Source organism: Ranitomeya variabilis, chromosome 6 (genome assembly GCF_051348905.1).
Source record: "Ranitomeya variabilis isolate aRanVar5 chromosome 6, aRanVar5.hap1, whole genome shotgun sequence".
Lineage (NCBI taxonomy): Eukaryota > Metazoa > Chordata > Amphibia > Anura > Dendrobatidae > Ranitomeya > Ranitomeya variabilis.
In genome coordinates, this window is record NC_135237.1 from 181,485,089 (window position 1) to 181,506,132 (window position 21,044).

A 21,044-nucleotide genomic window follows, 5' to 3' on the forward strand; every position below is an offset into this window, starting at 1 on the left:
CCAAGGAGCTGCCGGTGTCTACCAGTCAGACAGTGCTGTTCTGCATCTGGTAACTTTCATTCCTGCTGCCCACACATTTAGCCATGATATTCTGCGGCAGCACAGCCATCTTTGTTGTATAGACCCATAATATGGCACTATAGACTTCAATGCCTTCTTGTAGCTAATGGTCACATACTGTACATTCTGTTCCTTAACCAGTTAAAGCAGGGGTTTCACACACATGGCCCATGGGCCACCTGCCACCCCTGAGGCTGCTTCATGCAGCCCTCCGGTAATGCAGACCCCTTGGCGATCCCTGCCCGGTCCACGGCAGCATTTAATTTCAGATGAATGTGCGTCCTCCTTAGACATACGGTACATTCAATTGAAATGTATTGCCGACCAGAGATTCCCTGCACAGCAATACCTATGCCAGCCGCCGGCCAATCAGAGGCCAGCAGCTGACATAGGCATGCCGCCGCAGCAGAGTATGATATCACTGTCATGCTGGCCTCTGATTGGCCGGCAGCTTGCATTGGTATTACTGTGCAGAGAGTCTCTGAGCTGAAATACATTTCAATTGAATGTGCATCCAAGGGCATACACTCTACTGAAATAAAAAAAAAGTGCTGCCGATAGCGGCTCCTGTATCGGGCCGCGAGCATCAAGGGGTCTACAGTGCCTGCGGCCACATGTACAGTAAGGAAGCGGAGGGAACAGAGGACAGGTGAGAAAATCTTTTTTCTTTTTTCTCTTTTATGTGTCCATGAAGAACAGCATAACAGGGGACATATCTAAATACAGGGACCTGGATGGGGCATATCTACAATAGGGTGACCTGGATATGGGGACATAACTACAATATGGGGACCTGGATATGGGGATATCACTACGACATGGGGACCTGGATGGGGACATAACTACAATATGGGGACCTGGATATGGGGATATGACTACAATATGCAGACATGGATGGGGACATAACTACAATATGGGGACCTGGATATAGGGATATGACTACAATATGCAGACATGGATGGGGACATAACTACAATATGGAAACCTGGATATGGAGACATAACTATAATATGAGAGCACATTTGTTATCACATCCATAACGACCCAAGCTCTAAAAAAATAAAATAAACATGGCTAAAATGTTAAAAAGGTGTGTAGAAAAAAATGGTATCGCTAAAGATGTCACTTTGTCCTTCAAAGAATGCGACCCCTCAAATTCAAATTTTTCCTATATGCCCATATACCCAGCCGAGATGGAGACCCATGAGTTAAAGAATTTTTATTGCAGGGAATCAAATATGTGAGTAAGGCCGGAGACACACTGGTGCGAGATACGGCCGAGTCTCGCTGGTTAAAAGCAAGCTGTGGCACCGGCATTCCGGAGCGGAGCGTGCAGCTGCATAGCAATACATGGAGCCGCACGCTCCGCTCCGGAGTGCCGGTGCCACAGCTTGCTTTTAACCAGCGAGACTCGGCCGTATCTCGCACCAGTGTGTCTCCGGCCTAAGGGTATGTTTCCACCTTCAGGATAGCCGGCGGTTTGGACAGAGCGGCAAACCAGCTCCGCCCTAAGCCCCGCCCCCTTCTGTGACGCGATGCTGCCGGATGTGTTCATTGCACACATCCGACATCATCGCACCCCACACATAGGGCCCTGTGATATAGCTTGCGGCGGCACAGCGTCGCCGCAAGGTACACGGACATGCTGCGATCTTAAAAGACGCGCAGCATGTCCGGAATCGCAGGGCCGCCAGGTGCGTGTTACCACGCATAGTGGAGATGGGATTTGATAAAATCCCCACTATGCTGTAACATCTGGACGCTGCGTGTTTGACGCTGCGGCTCTGCGCAGCGTCAAACACGCAGCGTTTCCTGCACGTGGACACATACCCTAAGGTCTAGAAGAGCAAACATTAGCCCACAATTAAACTTCTTTGGTACTTTTTTTTTTTGGTGCATTTTATTTCAAAATACTGTATTGTCTGCTATGTGATGTACCGTAGTTATAATTTTTTGCACCAGAATCTAGAGCCATTTGTGCATGTAGACCTGGACATTTGTTTATCTGTTCACTTCATTTATTGTGTACTGCTGTCTCTACTGAGTTAGATTGATTGCTAAGGAGAGGGGAAAAAAAAAAAAAAGTGAGATCTAAGGCCGGGATCACACATGCGAGAAATACGTCTCGCATGGTAATACCCGGCATTGCCACCGTCTCTCTGGAGCGGAGCTTGCGGCCGCATGTATTGCTATGCGGCCGCACTCTCCGCTCCTGAGTGACGGCGGCAATGCCAGGGTATTAGGCTGCCGTCACACTAGCAGTATTTGGTCAGTATTTTACATCAGTATTTGTAAGCCAAAACCAGGAGTGGGTGATAAATACAGAAGTGGTGCATATGTTTCTATTATACTTTTCCTCTAACTGTTCCACTCCTGGTTTTGGCTTACACATACTGATGAAAAATACTGACCAAATACTGCTAGTGTGACGGCAGCCTTACCATGCGAGACTCGGCCGTATTTCTCGCATGTGTGATCCCGGCCTAAGAGCTAGCCTTCTATAAGGGTATGTGCACACGCTGCGGAAAATGTTGGATCTGCAGCTGCGGGTCCACAGCAGTTTCCCATGAGTTTACAGTTCAATGTAAACATATGGGAAACCAAAAACGCTGTGCACATGCTGCGGAAAAAAACGAGCGGAAACGCAGCGGTTTACATTCCGCAGAATGTCACTTCTTTCTGCGGATTCCACAGCGGTTTTACAGCTGCCCCTATGGAAAACCGCAGTTGTAAAACCGCAGTGAAAACCGCAGAAAAACCGCGGTAAATCCGCGATAAATCTGCAGCAAAAACGCAGCGTTTTTGCCCAGGCAGATTTATCAAATCTGCTGCGGAAAAATCCGCAGTGGCCAAGAATACGTGTGCACATACCCTAAATGTAGACATACTTTGGGTACGCATTCGTGCAGGTTTGCATTCGTGCACTATTATTCGTGTACATTTATTCAAAGTACTTTTTCTAAGTACTAGCAGTTATACTTATAACATGGCAGTTAGACAGGGCAGGAGACAGGTAAGACAATCTAAATCTATTCCCTATTCATTTGGAACAGAACAAATACTCACCATATGTATTTGTATAATCTAGATCCTGGCTGCTGCATTCACTCACATTCACCGCCCTTGCATAAACTCTTTACACTCCATCCATATCGGCCCCTCTGTCCTTGCCTCTCCTATGTATAGCACTCATGCTCTGTTCACACTGCTTAACAGCGCAGATCCATTCAGTCCCACCATCCAACACAAGAGACGCTCTCACAAATCACTTAACCATCTGCTCACTCTTTCTATCCTCCTTCTCCTAGTCGCTGGAGACATCTCTTCCAACCCCGGCCCCCCATGTTATAGCAAGTCAAACCTCCCAACTGCTACACTCAGAAACCCCTCTAACCTTATTAATTTTCCCTGCATGCCTTCTGTCTCTTTCAATTGTGCCCTTTGGAATTCTCGCTCTGTGTGTAATAAACTCTCCTTCATACATGACTTCTTCCTAATTCTCTTAATCTCCTGGCTCTTACTGAAACCTGGATCCAGCAGTCAGACACCACAGCTGCTGCTGCTCTTTCATATGGTGGACTACACTTTTCTCATACCCCAAGATCGGACAACAGAGCAGGTGGAGGCGTTGGTCTGCTCCTTTCACCCAAATGTACCTTCCAAGTTATCCCCCAAGTACCCTCACTTGTATTCCCTTCCTTTTAGGTCCATGCTGTCAGACTCTATATCCCCTTCTCCATGCGAGTGGCGGTGTTATATCGTCCTCCTGGCCCCTCTCATCAGTTCCTGGATCATTTTGCCACCTGGCTTCCACACTTTCTCTCCTGTGACACCCCCACCCTCATCATGGGTGATTTCAACATCCCCATTGCTTCTCCCCTCTCCCCATCTGCTTCTCACCTTTTATCTCTAACCTCCTCTTTCGGCCTCTCGCAGCATACTAACTCTCCAATGCATGAAGATGGAAACTCCCTCGACTTGCTCTTCTCCCGGCTTTGCTCAGTGGATGATTTCACAAACTCCCCTCTCCCGCTATCTGACCACAACCTTCTTTCAATCTCTATCAAGAACTGCCATCCCGCTCAGGTCACCCCCACTTTCCACACTTATAGAAACATACAGGCCATTAACACCCAGAAACTTATGAACAACTTGCAGTCCTCATTGGCCCCAATCTCCTCCATCTCATGTCCTGATTCTGCTCTGAAGCATTACAATGAAACCCTGCAAAGTGCCCTGGATGAAGCTGCACCTCCAATACATAGAAAAACTCGGCACAGACTCCGACAACCGTGGCACACGCTGCAAACACGTTTCCTGCGGCGGTGCTCCAGGTGTGCCGAACGTCTGTGGAGAAAATCTAATCTACCCGAAGATTTCATCCATTATAAGTTCATGCTAAAAACATACAACTCTGCCCTTTACCTCTCCAAACAAACCTATTTCAACACCCTCATCACCTCGATGTCCAAAAACCCTAAACGTCTCTTTGACACTTTCCAGTCCCTACTCAACCCAAGAGTGCAGGCTCCAATCACGGATCTCCGCGCTAACGATCTGGCCAATTACTTCAAAGAAAAAATTGACCACATTCAACAGTAAATTATCTCCCAATCCCTTCATACCATGCACTGTCCTCCCTCCCCCACTGCATCTAGTTCACGCTCTTTGAACCAGTTACAGAAGTAGAAGTAATCAGGCTCCTTGCATCTTCTCGCCCAACCACTTGCACCAGTGACCCTATTCCGTCACATCTCCTCCAGTCCCTTTCCCCGGCTGTCACCTCTCACCTAACAAAAATATTCAACCTTTCTATCTCTTCCGGTATTTTTCCCTCCTCATTTAAGCATGCCATCATACATCCATTACTTAAAAAACCATCCCTCGATCAAAACTGTGCCGCTAATTATAGACCTGTCTCTAATCTTCCCTTAACCCCTTCATGCCGCGGCCCTTTTTCGTTTTTGTGTTTTTGTTTTTCGCTCCCCTCCTTCCCAGAGCCGTAACTTTTTTATTTTTCCGTCAATATGGCCATGTGAGGGCTTATTTTTTGCGGGACGAGTTGTACTTTTGAACGACATCATTGGTTTTACCATGTCGTGTACTAGAAAACGGGAAAAAAATTCCAAGTGTGGTGAAATTGCAAAAAAAGTGCAATCCCACACTTGTTTTTTGTTTGGCTTTTTTGTTAGGTTCACTAAATGCTAAAACTAACCTGCCATTATGATTCTCTAGGTCATTACGAGTTCATAGACACCTAACATGTCTAGGTTATTTTTTATCCAAGTGGTGAAAACAAATTCCAAACTTTGCTTAAAAAAAAAAAAAAAATGCCGTTTTCCGATACTCGTAGCGTCTCTATTTTTCGTGATCTGGGGTCGCGTGAGGGCTTATTTTTTGCGTGCCGAGCTGATGTTTTTAATGATCCCATTTCGGCGCAGATGCGTTCTTTTGATCGCCCGTTATTGCATTTTAACGCAATGTCGCGGCGACCAAAAAAACGTAATTCTGGCGTTTCGGATTTTTTTCTTGCTACGCTGTTTAGCGATCAGGTTAATGCTTTTTTTTAATTGATAGATCGGGCGATTCTGAACGCGGGGATACCAAATATGTGTAGGTTTTTTTTTTTTTTAATTGTTTTATTTAGGATGGGGCGAAAGGGGGGTGATTTAAACTTTTATATTTTTAATATTTTTTTCACATTTTGAAAAACTTTTTTTTTTCACTTTTGCCATGCTTCAATAGCCTCCATGGGAGGCTAGAAGCAGGCACAGCCCGATCGGCTCTGCTACATAACAGCGATCATCAGATCGCTGTTATGTAGCTCAAATGCAGGTGTGCTGTGAGCGCCGACCACAGGGGGGCGCTCACAGCTACCAGCGATCAGTAACCATAGAGGTCTCAAGGACCTCTATGGTTACCTTCCTGATGCATCGCCGACCCCCGATCATGTGACGGGGGTCGGCGATGACGTCATTTCCGGTCGCACGGCCGGATGCGGTAGTTAAATGCCGCTGTCTGCGTTTGACAGCGGCATTTAGCAGGTTAATAGCGGCGGGTGAATAGCGATTTCACCCGCCGCTATTGCGTGCACATGTCAGCTGTACAAAACAGCTGACATGTCGCGACTTTGATGTGCGCTCACCGCCGGAGCGCACATCAAAGCAGGGGACCCGACATGCGCAGTACATGTACGGCGCATGTCGCGAAAGGGTTAATAATAATAATAATAATCTTTATTCTTATATAGCGCTAACATATTACGCAGCGCTTTACAGTTTGCACACATTATCATCACTGTCCCCGACGGGGCTCACAATCTAAATTCCCTATCAGTATGTCTTTGGACATACTCATCTCTAAACTCCTCGAATGCCTGGTCCACTCCCTTCCACTTCTCTCTATCTCTCAGATAACTCTCTTCTCGACCCTCTTCAATCTGGTTTCCGCTCTTTACACTCTACTGAAACTGCCCTCACTAAAGTCTCTAATGACCTACTAACAGCTAAATCTAATGGTCACTACTCCATGCTAATTCTCTTGGATCTCTCCGCAGCATTCGACACTGTGGATCATCAGCTCCTCCTCACTATGCTCCGCTCCATCGGCCTCAAGGACACCGTTCTCTCCTAGTTCTCCTCCTATCTCTCTGACCGATCCTTCACTGTATCTTTTGCTGGTTCCTCCTCCTCTCACCTTCCCCTTACTGTAGGGGTTCCTCAAGGATCAGTCCTAGGCCCCCTCCTCTTCTCTTTGTATACCGCCCCTATTGGACAAACAATCAGTAGATTTGGTTTCCAGTACCATCTCTGTGCTGATGACACCCAATTATACACTTCTGCTCCTGTTATCACGCCGACCTTTTTAGAAAACACCAGTGATTGTCTTACCGCTGTCTATAACATCATGTCCTCCCTCTATCTGAAACTGAACCTGTCAAAAACTGAACTCCTCGTGTTTTCTTCCTCTACTAACCTACCTTTGCCTGACATTGCCATCTCCGTGCGGTTCCACCATTACTCCAAAGCAACATGCCCGCTGCCTTGGGGTCATACTTGACTCCGAGCTTTCATTCACCCCCCACATCTGATCACTGGCTCGCTCTTCTTATCTGCATCTCAAAAACATTTCTAGAATCCAACCTTTTCTTACTTTCGACTCTGCAAAAACTTACTGTTTCACTTATTCATTCTCGTCTGGACTATTGTAACTCTCTACTAATCGGCCTCCCTCTTACCAAACTCTGCCCGCTCCAATCTGTCTTGAATGTTGCTGCCAGGATCATATTCCTCACCAACCGTTACACCGATGCCTCTACCTTGTGCCATTCATTACACTGGCTACCCATCCACTCCAGAATCCAGTACAAAACTACTACCCTCATCCACAAAGCTCTCCATGGCTCAGCACCACCCTACATCTCCTCTCTGGTCTGAGTCTACCACCCTACCCGTGCCTTCCGCTCCGCTAATGACCTCAGGTTAGCATCCTCAATCAGAACCTCCCACTCCCGTCTCCAAGACTTTACACGTGCTGCGCCGATTCTTTGGAATGCACTACCCAGGTTAATTACGATTAATCCCCAATCCCCACAGTTTTAAGCGTGCCCTAAAAACTCATTTGTTCAGATTGGCCTACTGCCTCAACGCATTAACCTAACTACCCCTGTGTGGCCCATTTAAAAAAAAAAAAACTTACTTAAACCATGATCAGGTTCCCCGCATCATGTTCTCATACACTTTAGGCCGGTTTCACACATCAGTGGCTCCGGTACGTGAGGTGACAGTTTCCTCACGTACCGGAGACACTGACACACGTAGACCCATAAAAATCAATGCATCTGTTCAGATGTCATTGATTTTTTGCGGACCGTGTCTCCGTGTGCCAAACACGGAGACATGTCAGTGTTCGTGGGAGCGCACGTATTACACGGACCCAATAGAGTCAATGGGTCCGTGTAAAACACAGACCACACATGGACCTTCTCCGTCTGGGGTCCGTGTGCGTGCAGGAGACAGCGCTACAGTAAGCGCTGTCCCCCCCACATGGTGCTGAAGCCGCGATTCATATGTTCCCTGCAGCAGCCTTTGCTGCAGAGAAAATATGAATAATAGTGTTTAAAATAAAGATCTATGTGTCCGCCGCCCCCCCCCCACCCCCTGTGCGACCCCCCGCTGTCCTGAAAATACTCACCCGCTCCCACATTGGCTGTCACTCCTTCCTCTCTGCCCCGCGCCTCCTACTGTATGCGGTCACGTGGGGCCGCTCATTTACAATCATGAATAGTCGGCTCCGCCCCTATGGGAGGTGGAGCCACATATTCATGACTGTAAATGATCGGCCCCACGTGACCGCATATACTAGAAGCCGCGGCCAGACCAGGAAGCAGCGAGGGAGGCGGGTAAGTATTTTCAGAACAGCGGGGGGGGCGCACAGGGGGTGGGAGGGCGGCGGACACATAGATCTTTATTTTAAACACTATTATTCATATTTTCTCTGCAGCAAACGCTGCTGCAGGGAACATATGAATCGCGGCTTCAGCACGATGCAGGGTACCACACGCGTGGGTACCACACGCTCCGTGTGGTACCCACTCGCCATACGGGCGGCACACGTGTGCCGCACGTATGGCCTACGTGAGTTCCCAGGCACACGGACACGGATAACTCCGGTACCGATTTATTCCGGTACCGGAATTATCTGGACGTGTGGGACAGCCCTAATACAGTTAATAGCCCTTTGTGTCTGTACTGCTACATACTTAGGCAGTGAACTGGTTCATGCAGCTTTACATGAACACCAAAGCCTTACACTATAGCTGGTCTGAAAAACTAAAGCAATTGTTACCATCCACCTCTCGTGTCTCCCCTTTTCCTCATAGATTGTAAGCTTGGCAGCAGGGCCCTCATTCCTCCTGGTATCTATTTTGAACTGTGATTTCTGTTATGCTGTAATGTCTATTGTCTGTACAAGTCCCCTCTATAATTTGTAAAGCGCTGCGGAATATGTTGGCGCTATATAAATAAAATTATTATTATTATTATTTGTGACAGATTAAGTCCGTTTGTAAATCTGGAGAGATTTAGGAAATCCATCTTTTTATGAAGCTATAAAAAAGTCAAATCCCTGTAACACCCTGACTCTGAAGAAATGTACATTTGTAGTAGCACTACATTATTATTCAGAAGACAAGCATGCTACCCGACAGCCTGGCCTAAAGGCAAGCCACCGTAACCGTACTATGGTGTCAGCAGACATGCTGAGAGCTACAGGTGCTTCTCCAAAAATTAGAATATCATCAATAAGTTAATTTATTTCAGTTCTTCAATACAAAAAGTGAAACTCAAATATTATATAGAGTCATTACAAACAGAGTGATCTATTTCACATGTTTATTTCTGTTAATGTTGATGATTCTGGCTTACAGCCAATGAAAATGCAAAAGTCATTGTCTCAGTAAATTAGAATACTTTATAACACCACTGTGAAAATTATTTTAAAATCCGAAATGTTGGCCTACTGATTAGCATAATTTTCAGGTGAAACCCAGCTCTATCAGATGAACGTGGCTGCACAAAGATGCTGCTGGGCTCTATTGGGGTGAGATGTGGCAGAGACTTAGCACACATGTAATCTACACCTCTGGGAAATTGCAGTGGTTTGAGAGGCGGCTTGTTTCACACCATGCTGCTTTACTCGTCAGTCACATGTTTGTATAAAAACAGGATTGCTTTCATTGTGTTTTATATGTCACAAAAGTGTGTCTTTTCAGCATAACTTGAAGCAATGCTTCGAGAATACCTCTGTTAGGCCACATTAACACATTCAGTATTTGGTCAGTATTTTACCTCAGCATCTGTAAGCCAATACCAGGAGTGGGTGATAATTGCTGGAACGGCTCCTGTGCGGGAGATGAGTATAAGCTTTTTTATTTTACTCGGGACTACAGTATTTAAAGGGGTTATACATGACTTTGGTTATTTTTTTCCTATGTGGCTAAAAACTTATAGGCAGCTAGTTGCTAACTACCTGCCTGTCCTGTACGGAACTCTGCCCGCTCAGAATGGTCACGGACTACTTCTGCCAGTAATTCGCTTGACTTGGGTGACATATTGTTGACAGAGCAGCAGCTCATTTCAACTCACTGACATCAGTGCAAACACCGTTATCACTTTTCCCACGGAGCTTGCGCTGACATCAGTGACTTGAACTGAGTTCATTGTCTGTGAAATGGCAGGATATTTCTGACAGCACAGTGAGAGTGTGAACTTTCTCACCCTCGCCCTGACATCAGTGAGGTGAAAGGAGTTCACTGCGAGGAACTGAGCTGAGCAAGAAAGCACAGTTCAGCGTCTCTGTTGGATGGCACACTGTATAGTTGAATAACGAAACAATGCAGCCTGTCATCTAGATGTAACAGAGCTAGACGCATCGCGGGACAAATGGATTATCTTCTCGGCGGACAGGTAAGGAATATTGTTTCTTATTATTTTAATTCTGTTACAGGAGACATTGGCTTCAGTGGACTGGGCATTGACGTGAGTATACGTGTCTTTGGTAAATTTACATTCATTAGAGGAGTCTGTGTCATTTTTTTCAATTAAAGTACTTTATTCTGGATGTGTTTTTTATACAATATTAGTATGGGATTAGTAATGGGACTGACCTCTGGCCTTGATGTCACCTGGCAATACAAAGCTGACATCAACACCCCCAACTTTCAACCCACTTGCCACCGCACCAGGGCATGTGGGAAGAGTGAGGCTAAGTGCCAGAATTGGCACATCTTATGGATGTGCCATTTCTGGGGCAGATGAGAGCAGATGTTTCTAGTCTGGGAGGAGGCCGATATCCTAGGCTATTAATATCAGCCCACAGCTGTCTGCCTATCTTTTGCTGGTTATTAATTATAGGGGGACCCTATGCCATTATTTTGTGGGGGGTCCCCATTTTAATAACCAGTAAAGGCTAAGTATACAGCTGTGAGGCTGTGAGCTTATATTAATAGCCTGGGAAGCTCCATGGGTATTACCCTCTTCCCAGGCTATAAACATAGGCCCCCAACTGTACGCTTTCCCTCTGCGGGTTAATAAAATGTTGGGGGATCCCACACCATTTTTTTCCCAAAACGAATTTATTTACTAAAAAAAAACATGTACAGTACACTACAGACACAAAACACCGATTATATATTTCATTCACATATTTATATATATATATATATTTTTGTATATATCTCTCTGTATCTCTCTCTCTCTCTCTCTATATATATATATATATACACAGTACAGACCAAAAGTTTGGATACACCTTCTCATTTAAAGATTTTTCAGTATTTTCATGACTATGAAAATAGTACATCCACACTGAAGGCATCAAAACTATGAATTAACACATGTGGAATTATATATTTAACAAAAAAGTGTGAAACAACTGAAAATATGTCTTATATTCTAGGTTCTTCAAAGTAGCCACCTTTTGCTTTGATGACTGCTTTGCACACTCTTGGCATTCTCTTGATGAGCTTCAAGAGATAGTCACCGGAAATGGTTTTCACTTCACAGGTGTGCCCTGTCAGGTTTAATAAGTGGGATTTCTTGCCTTATAAATGGGGTTGGGACCATCAGTTGTGTTGTGCGGAAGTCTGGTGGATACACAGCTGATATTCCTACTGAATAGACTGTTAGAATTTGTATTATGGCAAGAAAAAAGCAGCTAAGTAAAGAAAAATGAGTGGCCATCATTACTTTAAGAAATGAAGGTCAGTCAGTCCAAAAAATTGGGAAAACTTTGAAAGTGTCCACAAGTGCAGTTGAAAAAACCATCAACCGCTACAAAGAAACTGGCTCACATGAGGACCGCCCCAGGAAAGGAAGACCTAGAGTCACCTCTGCTTCTGAGGATAAGCTTATCCGAGTCACCAGCCTCAGAAATCGCAGGTTAACAGCAGCTCAGATTAGAGACCAGGTCAATGCCACACAGAGTTCTAGCAGCAGACACATCTCTACAACAACTGTTAAGAGGAGACTTTGTGCAGCAGGCCTTCATGGTAAAATAGCTGCTATGAAACCACTGCTAAGGACAGGAAACAAGCAGAAGACACTTGTTGGGCTAAAGAACACAAGGAATGGACATTAGACCAGTGGAAATCTGTGCTTTGCTCTGATGAGTCCAAATTTGAGATCTTTGGTTCCAACCACCGTTTCTTTGTGCGACGCAGAAAAGGTGAACGGATGGACTCTACATGCCTGGTTCCCACGGGGAAGCATGGAGGAGGAGGTATGATGGTGTGGGGGTGCTTTGCTGGTGACACTGTTGGGGATTTATTCAAAATTGAAGGCATACTGAACCAGCATGGCTACCACAGCATCTTGCAGCGGCATGCTGTTCCATCCGGTTTGTGTTTAGTTGGACCATCATTTATTTTTCAACAGGACAATGACCCGAACCACACCTCCAGGCTGTGTAAGGGCTATTTGACCAAGAAGGAGAGTGATGGGGTGCTACGCCAGATGACCTGACCTCCAGAGTCACCAGACCTGAACCCAATCGAGATGGTTTGGGGTGAGCTGGACCGCAGAGTGAAGGCAAAAGGGCCAACAAGTGCTAAGCATCTCTGGGAACTCTTTCAAGATTGTTGGAAGACCATTTCCGGTGACTACCTCTTGAAGCTCATCAAGAGAATGCCAAGAGTGTGCAAAGCAGTCATCAAAGCAAAAGGTGGCTACTTTGAAGAACCTAGAATATAAGACATATTTTCAGTTGTTTCACACTTTTTTGTTAAATATATAATTCCACATGTGTTAATTCATAGTTTTGATGCCTTCAGTGTGGATGTACTATTTTCATAGTCATGAAAATACTGAAAAATCTTTAAATGAGAAGGTGTGTCCAAACTTTTGGTCAGTACTGTATATCTCAAAGAAAATTTCCTTGGAAATCTCGGTGTAAACTACATAAAGAAATAAGCTCATGTAAAATTCACATTACAATAGGATTGCATTTGCATGTAAATCGGGTGCTAGGTGTTAAAAATCGTATTGTACTTGCATGAAAATCACATTACACTCATCCGACTTTTTTGGACAGAATCAGACTTTTTTTTCACAGTGATGGGAAGGAGTTGTCCAAGTAGTAGTGCTTTTCGCTATATTTTTATAGATTTTGCTGTTGTTTGAATTACGCTTTGTTTGTTTTTCAATAAAGACATTTTTTGGAGGAATATGATTGTTTATATTTACATATTTTGCCAATATGTTGGAGGCGAGTAATTGTAGGCTCAATTAACTCCCTAGGTTCTGTTTAGCACTGTTTTATAATCATTATAAAGAAGCTTGTCGGGATTTGGTCTCCAGTTCTACAGACAAACTTTACTGCAGTTGTTTTCTAGTCTGCATTATAGATCTACAAGGGAAAAGCATAAAGAAACCATAGTGGAGAATTAGGAGTGAAGAACTATAGGACATCTGTGCTAAAAGCCTTCTTAATTATGACTTAACAACTTTCTTGTAAGCCGACCAGGCCTATTAAAATGTTGGGAAAAACGTCTTAACTGATATTCCAGGCAGCCTCTGCAAAAGCCATTCCCTCGCATCCGACTGCCTGTAACTCACAGGCAAATGTGGGGACGTGGACAATCCTTGGGAGTCATGTTTCAGCTTGCCCCTAATTGAGACCAGAGGAATAAAGCTGCTGCTGATCTTCAGCTCTTGTGTTCGGTATTAAGACACACACATAACTAGCGTTGCTGACAAATTAGCACAAATGATAAGAAATGTTTTATGGAGGGGAATCCGCTGAACTTAGTCTACGTTCACATTAGCGTTCGGTGCCGCAGCGTCGGGCGCCGCAGCATCGCCGCATGCGTCATGCGCCCCTATATTTAACATGGGGGCGCATGGACATGCGTTGTGCTGCGTTTTGCGACGCATGGCCGCAAGCGTTGGGCGCAGAGAACGCAACAAGTTGCATTTTTTTTGCGTCCAACTTTCAGCAAAAAAGGACGCATGCGTCGCAAAACGCAGCGTTTTAGCGTGCGTTTTGTTGCGGTTTTGTTTGCGTTGTGCGTTGCGTCGCCGACGCAGCGGCGCACAACGCAAATGTGAACGTAGCCTTACCGAACCTTACACAACGCATCACTGCAGGTCACTCTGATCTGAGCTGGAGAAGGTCCTCTGTTTGCTTCCACAGAAAATGTGGCACATGCTGGATACATTTTATGGATTTACAGCACATTACTGAAAAAAACCGAGGACTGTGACATGAGGAGTACATGGAAAAGTGGAGGCGGGAGCTTGGAATATATATGCTAGAGTTGTGATCGTTTTCATTAATTGGGCCTAATGTGATTTATATGTGCCTACAATATACTTGCATTAGAGCGCTGCTGGATAACACTTATATTTAGTGTATGAGAATCACAAAAACCATCACCCAGAGATGTAGCATGAAGTTCACAGGCCATGTACGTGGTGCCCACCTCTGCCATGGACACTGACAACTCCTGTAACTCATGCTGCATACGATATACTCACGATTAGGGCTCGCTCACACTGGCGTATACACGTCCGAGGGCTATCTGATGGTTTATCGCTTAGCTCTGGGCCCAGTGTTATACTATGGGGCAGTGCAGATCAGCGTTTACTTTCTCATGCCGTTTCGGGATGAGAGAACAATCACAGCACGCCGCAAGCGCATCCAATAATCAGCCCATGCACACCCATGCAGGTCTATGGGGGAGTGTAAAACATTGGACTGCACTTGAATGTGATCCGACTGCAGTCTGGCATCCGCAGACTCAGACAATGGAGAAGATGGAGTAATTATGTTCCCGATCTTCTCGGCACCTATGCATAGTACTAGTTGCAAAAAGGACCTGCATTTTGTGTGAATGCAGAATTGTGCTTCCAACCTCCAAAGCAGTGACGTTTCTCCGATTGGTAAGTGGCCTGCAGGCCCCATAGGTGTAAGGGACTATTCATACATGCTGTGACTTCTGCCCCCCACACCGCTGTTGTGGCCATAGAATAACTCGGGCATGCACAGCATGACATGACATCTTACACCTTTCCATAAGATGTAAAATAATGATTTGTTTCATATTTCAATTTTTCACCGTTCTTGCAAATTCTCTAGTAAGCATAATTTACCACTGAATTTGCCATAAATTATGGCACGTAAATTAACTGAGTTGCACATTACTCGGACGCCTACGGACGTAGCAGCACCCTCCTCCGTATTTCCCATAGTCGGAGAGAGAGGACGCTGATTGACCACAGGGTTCTCCTGACGTCACACTGTTACGCGATCGCTGGGACACGCAGTGCCAAAACCACTGGGCCAGCGCCGGCACTGGAGGCCAGTATACGTGTTATTTTAAAAGGGGGAAACATATGGATTGAGAAGGGATTGTCAAGTAGTGGCAAACCCCTTTAAATTTATACATTTCATAATCCTGCACGGACTCCTAATAAATTAGGTGCACCTTAGCCTCGGGCACTTCACATTAAGGCCCCACTTCATCATTGTTATTTCTCCAGTTTTCTGGCGGAATTTTCTCCTTTTTAATGGCTTTACTATTTGCACCTTATTCCTTTGGGCCCCAATTCATCAAAGGTTTTATTTTACCCAAAAAAACTGTCATAAAAAGATTTAGTTAGTTGCAACAGTTTTTGCATTAGTGATTCCTGGGCCGGACCCGCAGCACTCACCCAGGAAAATAATAAAAGTCTATATCCCATTGCAGGTAGAACCTCACCGAATCAAAGAGTTGTGATGGCTGCAGCCACAACTTGGCAAATCTTGGTGCAGAGGTGGCAACAAAATGACCAATGCAATAAATGAATGGGGATGCATGAAACGATGGATGGATGATGCGTGGTTGATTGTATGGATGGCTAGATGATTGGATGGATGACGATTTGTGTGTAGATAGCAGTAATGCCCCCTCTGTACCATGCCCCCTCTGTACCATGCCCCCTCTGTACCATGCCCCTCTGTACCATGCCCCCTCTGTACCATGCCCCCTCTGTACCATGCCCCCTCTGTACCATGCCCCCTCTGTACCATGCCCCTCTGTACCATGCCCCCTCTGTACCATGCCCCTCTGTACCATGCCCCCTCTGTACCATGCCCCCTCTGTACCATGCCCCTCTGTACCATGCCCCCTCTGTACCATGCCCCTCTGTACCATGCCCCCTCTGTACCATGCCCCTGTACCATGCCCCCTCTGTACCATGCCCCTCTGTACCATGCCCCCTCTGTACCATGCCCCCTCTTACCATGCCCCTCCTCAGTCATCATACAATCTGTTATTACTGACACTTACCTGGAATCGAACTTTGTGCCATCCGGAAAGGTGCCATGGTAGTGGTACCGCACGAAGTCTCCCTCCTGGACAGTGCGCGGGCACAGCTCGGGCACCGAGGTCCTGTCTATGTGCAGCTGGTCCCCGGGCACCGGCGGGGCGTCATTACAAGTCACAAAACTTACTAGAAAGGCGGCCTGCAGGGCCAGGACCGGCCAGCGGCTGACCGGCATCCCCGGTGGAGCGGCGGCAGGGCTGGTTCTGTGCCGGGCACCCATGATGTGACGGAGCGCCGCGTATCAGCGGGGGCAGAGGAGGGAGAAGGAGGTGAGCGCTGAGCACTGGGCGAGGATGGGAGTGCGGGCGGGGGAGGTGCTAGTAAGGGAAAGTATGTGGAGGGCTCCGGGAGCAGGGTGCCCCTCCTGCAGGCACGGCGCCGCGGGCACAGGCTGGCAGGACGGGCGGCAGCTCGGCGACGAGTATGCGCCGTGTACGGGCAGGGAGATATGCGGGCACCGGTTACATGTACCCACCGGCACCCCGCACTGACAGACGGCTCATAAGAATAACTTTTATTACTGCATGTGGTGCAGAACTTTTCTTTACCGGTGCGCGGCCGGAGGGCGACAAGTAGTGATATATGTAAACGTGGACACCCCCCTCCTTTCTCCAGGTCGTACAAGCCCCTCATCATACACATCATGGTGGGAGGAGACCATGTAGAGGGAGAGGAGGGGGGGATCAGTCCCTCTATAACTTGTAGCTCCCTCTGAGGGAAGTAGAGCGCTGAGCACAGGAGGGGAGGAGTCTGAGGAGAGTGCTCAGTGGGCACAGGGCTGTGCACTGGGACTATGGTGGTCTCCCTGCAGACTCATTCTACGTGGCTGATGTGTTGGCAGCAGTGACATGTATGAGGGGAGGGGAGACATGCCAGCCTTCCCCTACACTGTCTCAGTTGCCCCCCACACAGCTGTCATGTCAGCCTGGGCCAGAGGGCATGAGCTCAGCCCCCAGGTCTGCTCAGCCTTACAGCGGTTCATGGCTTCCAGATATAAACTTATAACGTTCTCATACTAGAAGTAAACGGCCAAAGAAGTTTGAGGCGACCTGTCATGCTGAAAATGGGGTCTGGTTTGCAGACAGGATGTTATAGAGCGGGAGGAGGAGATCAGATTGATGTACAGGTGTCTATGAGAAGTTTCAGTAAAACTTATACATTGAATTCCATGGTGTTTGTACGCATGAGTCCAGTGGGTGGGCCTATTCAGTGACTGACAGCCTTCCCTCTATGACTGAATGCAGAGATAGCCGTCAATCATTAGTAGGACCGTCCACTGGACTCATCTGCATACAAACACCAGGGATATGATGAATAAGATGCAAGTTTATTGCTGACAAAAATGTATATGACACTGTTCCTTCTCTGTACCATGCTATACGCAGGTTGTTCTCCACGTACAATGTTACAGATCCCTTTAATGCTGGCTTCGATAGGTGTCACAAAGGGCTTTGCAGCTTGCTATGTAGGCGCAGACAGGTCAGAGTACCCATGCTGATCCTTGTTCACCACTGAGAGTACCTGTAATGGGCACATGGTTGTCAGAACTGGACCATGGTACTATGGAAAAAAGTTTCCTGGTCTAATGAATCCTATACTATGAATCAGAGGTGCTGTGGTTCTCTGGGCTATGTTCTGTGGAAAAAAACTTTGGGTCTTGCTGACTTTTCATTTTAGACTAGACAGTATAGTCTTCCATACAGTATTATGGGCACCATATAGTTCTCCGTACAGTATTATGAGCACCACATAGTGCTCCATACAGTATTATGAGCACCACTTAGTCCTCCATACAGTGTTATGAGCACCGCATAGTGCTCCATACAGTATTATGGGCACCACATAGTGGTCCATACAATATAATGGACCCCATATTGTAGCGAACGGAAAAGAGGAACGAGAGTGGACCCTCTGGACCGTGGAAAGACCTACCCCTGGGCGAGCGGACCTAAAGATGCACCGACCCCTATATAGGGACCGTCAGGGGCAAGCCCAGAGGTCACTAAACCACGGTGGAGTACCAAGAGGGACAGCTCAGAAGAAGGAGAAGCGGTAGGACAGAGGCCCAAGAACAGAAGGAACCAGGAAGGAGGTACTAACGATGGACCAGGAAGACGGATGTCAGACCAGAGCAGGAGAGCCAGGACGGAGGAAGCTGCGGGAAGAAAGGATGAGTAAGGTAAGTATGGAGGAAATGGACACGAAAACAGGGTAGATGGAACTATAGAGTACTAGGACGAAAGCGGACTAGACGAAGCAAGGCCCAGAGTATCGAAATACAAGACACTGAGCACAGGGAGAGCGTATGGGCCAGACGCACAAGCAAAGCTATGTTACAATCAGGCACCAACATGCAGGAAGGACTGCCTCTTATAGCAGGGGTCTTACCCGGATTGGCTGCAGGGAATCACCGACCATGACTTACACAGGAAGGAGAAATGGAGGAGGTGCGCCTGCGCCTTCTGAAGAGCCCAGAGTGCCTGCGCAGACACCGGACCCCTGGGAGAGCAAGACACCGGCAGTAGGGTAGGACTGAGCCTGAGTGCGCCAGGAGCCGGAAGCAGAGTGACGGGGACGCGCAGCAGCAGGAGGAACAGACGTCGCGGTGACAGGGGAGCAGCTGGAGCGCCGGGACCCGGAACTGACGCGGCGGAGGTGATCAGGCTGAATTCTAACAGTATCCCCCTCCTTACACCCCCTTTACTCAGACTGGAAATAAATTTGTTAAGAATACGAGGAGCATTAATATTCTCCAAAGGCTCCCATGACCTCTCCTCAGGACCAAAACCCTTCCAATCAATTAAGAAAAAATCCCTCCCACGGACCTTTTTCAAAGCTAAAATATCCCTCAACTCAAATATGTTGTCGGCACTGATAGGTTGAGGAGGGACACTGGTCGAAGGATGGAAGTGGTTGAAGATAGCGGGTTTGAGCAGAGATACATGGAAGGTATTGGGAATACGGAGCGAGGCTGGTAATCTCAGCTTGTAGGCGACATCGTTGACTCGACTCAGAATCTCAAAAGGACCAATGTAGCGTGGACCAAGTTCGAAAGACGGTATCTTGAGTCTGATGAGTCTTGGAGAAAGCCAAACCTTGTCGCCAGGCAAAAATGGGGGAGAATCTAAACGCCTCTTGTCGGCATGTTTTTTCATTCTTAAAGATGCTTTTTCTAGTGTCTCTTTAACTTCGCCCCAGATCGTGGAAAACTTCAGAGCTAGGGAATCGGCTGCTGGTACTCCCGATGCTGGAGAGACTGGTAGGGGCATACCAGGATGCTGTCCGAATACAATGAAGAAAGGAGTTTTCGCAGAAGCTTCACTGGAATGATTATTGTAAGCAAACTCAGCCCAGGGAAGCAGACTAACCTAGTCATTCTGATGAGCATTGGTGAAGTGTCATAGATAAGCAGCCAAAGTTTGGTTAGTTCGCTCTGCTTGACCATTAGTTTGGGGGTGATAAGAGGAAGAAAAATCTAGAGACACCTTCAGGAGTTTGCACAAAGCCCTCCAAAAGCGGGACGTAAATTGGACTCCTCTGTCGGACATGATGTGCTGAGGAAAGCCATGGAGTCTGAAAATGTTCTGGATGAAGACCTTTGCCAACTCAAGAGCAGAGGGTAACCCAGGTAAGGAAACAAAATGAGCCATTTTGGAGAACCGATCCACGACCACAAGGACGACTGTACAACCGGAAGAACTTGGTAAGTCGGTGATGAAATCCATGGCAATATGCTGCCAAGGCGCAGACAGAATTGGAAGAGGTAGTAGAGTCCCAAAAGGTAACTGTCTGGGAACCTTGCTCCTGGCAGAGGAAGGACAAGCGGCGACAAATTCCTTGACGTCCGAACATAACATAGGCCACCAATAGTAGCGAGAGATGAGAAGAAAAGTCTTCTTGAATCCTGCGTGACCGGCCAATTTAGATGAGTGGCCCCAACATAACACCTTCTCTTTGTCATTCTCCGCAACAAAGGTTTTACCTGGTGGTGAACAAATCATTCTTAAAGGTGCCACGCAAATGATTTTGGAGGGATCTATGATGTATGCTGGTTCCTCCTCAGTGTCCTCTGGCTGAAGCGACCTAGACAGTGGGTCTGCTTTGACATTCCTATTACCCGGCCGGAAGCGTAGCTCGAACTTAAAACGGGCAAAGAACAAAGACCATCTGGCCTGTCGAGGATTTAGTCTTTGCGCAGTTTGAAGATAGGTGAGATTCTTATGATCAGAGAAAATTACAAAAGGATGTACAGATCCTTCAAGCAGATACCTCCACTCCTCTAAAGCCAATTTGATGGCTAGCAACTCACGATCTCCAATGGTATAATTTCGTTCGGATGCCGAAAATGCCTTAAAGTAGAAGCCACAGGGAACTAACCGACCTTCAGTAGTCCTTTGAGAGAGCACTGCTCCGGCACCCGTGTTAGATGCGTCAACCTCCAGAATTAAAGGTTTATTAACCTCAGGATGATGCAAGACAGAAGCGGTGGAAAAAAACTGTTTAAGAGATACGAAGGCCCTCTCCGCCTCCGGGGTCCATATTTTCGAGCTGGAACTTTTATAAGTGAGAGATGATAGAGATCGGATCACAGAAGAGAAATGTGATATGAATTGCCTATAA

General features: G+C 46.7%; 1 protein-coding gene across 1 annotated transcript in view; it reads right to left on the reverse strand.

Moving 5' to 3' along the window:
* FKBP9 (FKBP prolyl isomerase 9) overlaps positions 1-16,732 on the reverse strand; it is a 39,318-nt gene extending 22,586 nt beyond the window's left edge. The window contains exon 1 of the mRNA XM_077269290.1: positions 16,388-16,732. Within this exon, the coding sequence (XP_077125405.1) occupies positions 16,388-16,644 (257 nt within the window). The 5' untranslated portion in view covers positions 16,645-16,732. The remainder of the gene's footprint in view (positions 1-16,387) is intronic.
* Positions 16,733-21,044: the final 4,312 nt, after the last annotated feature.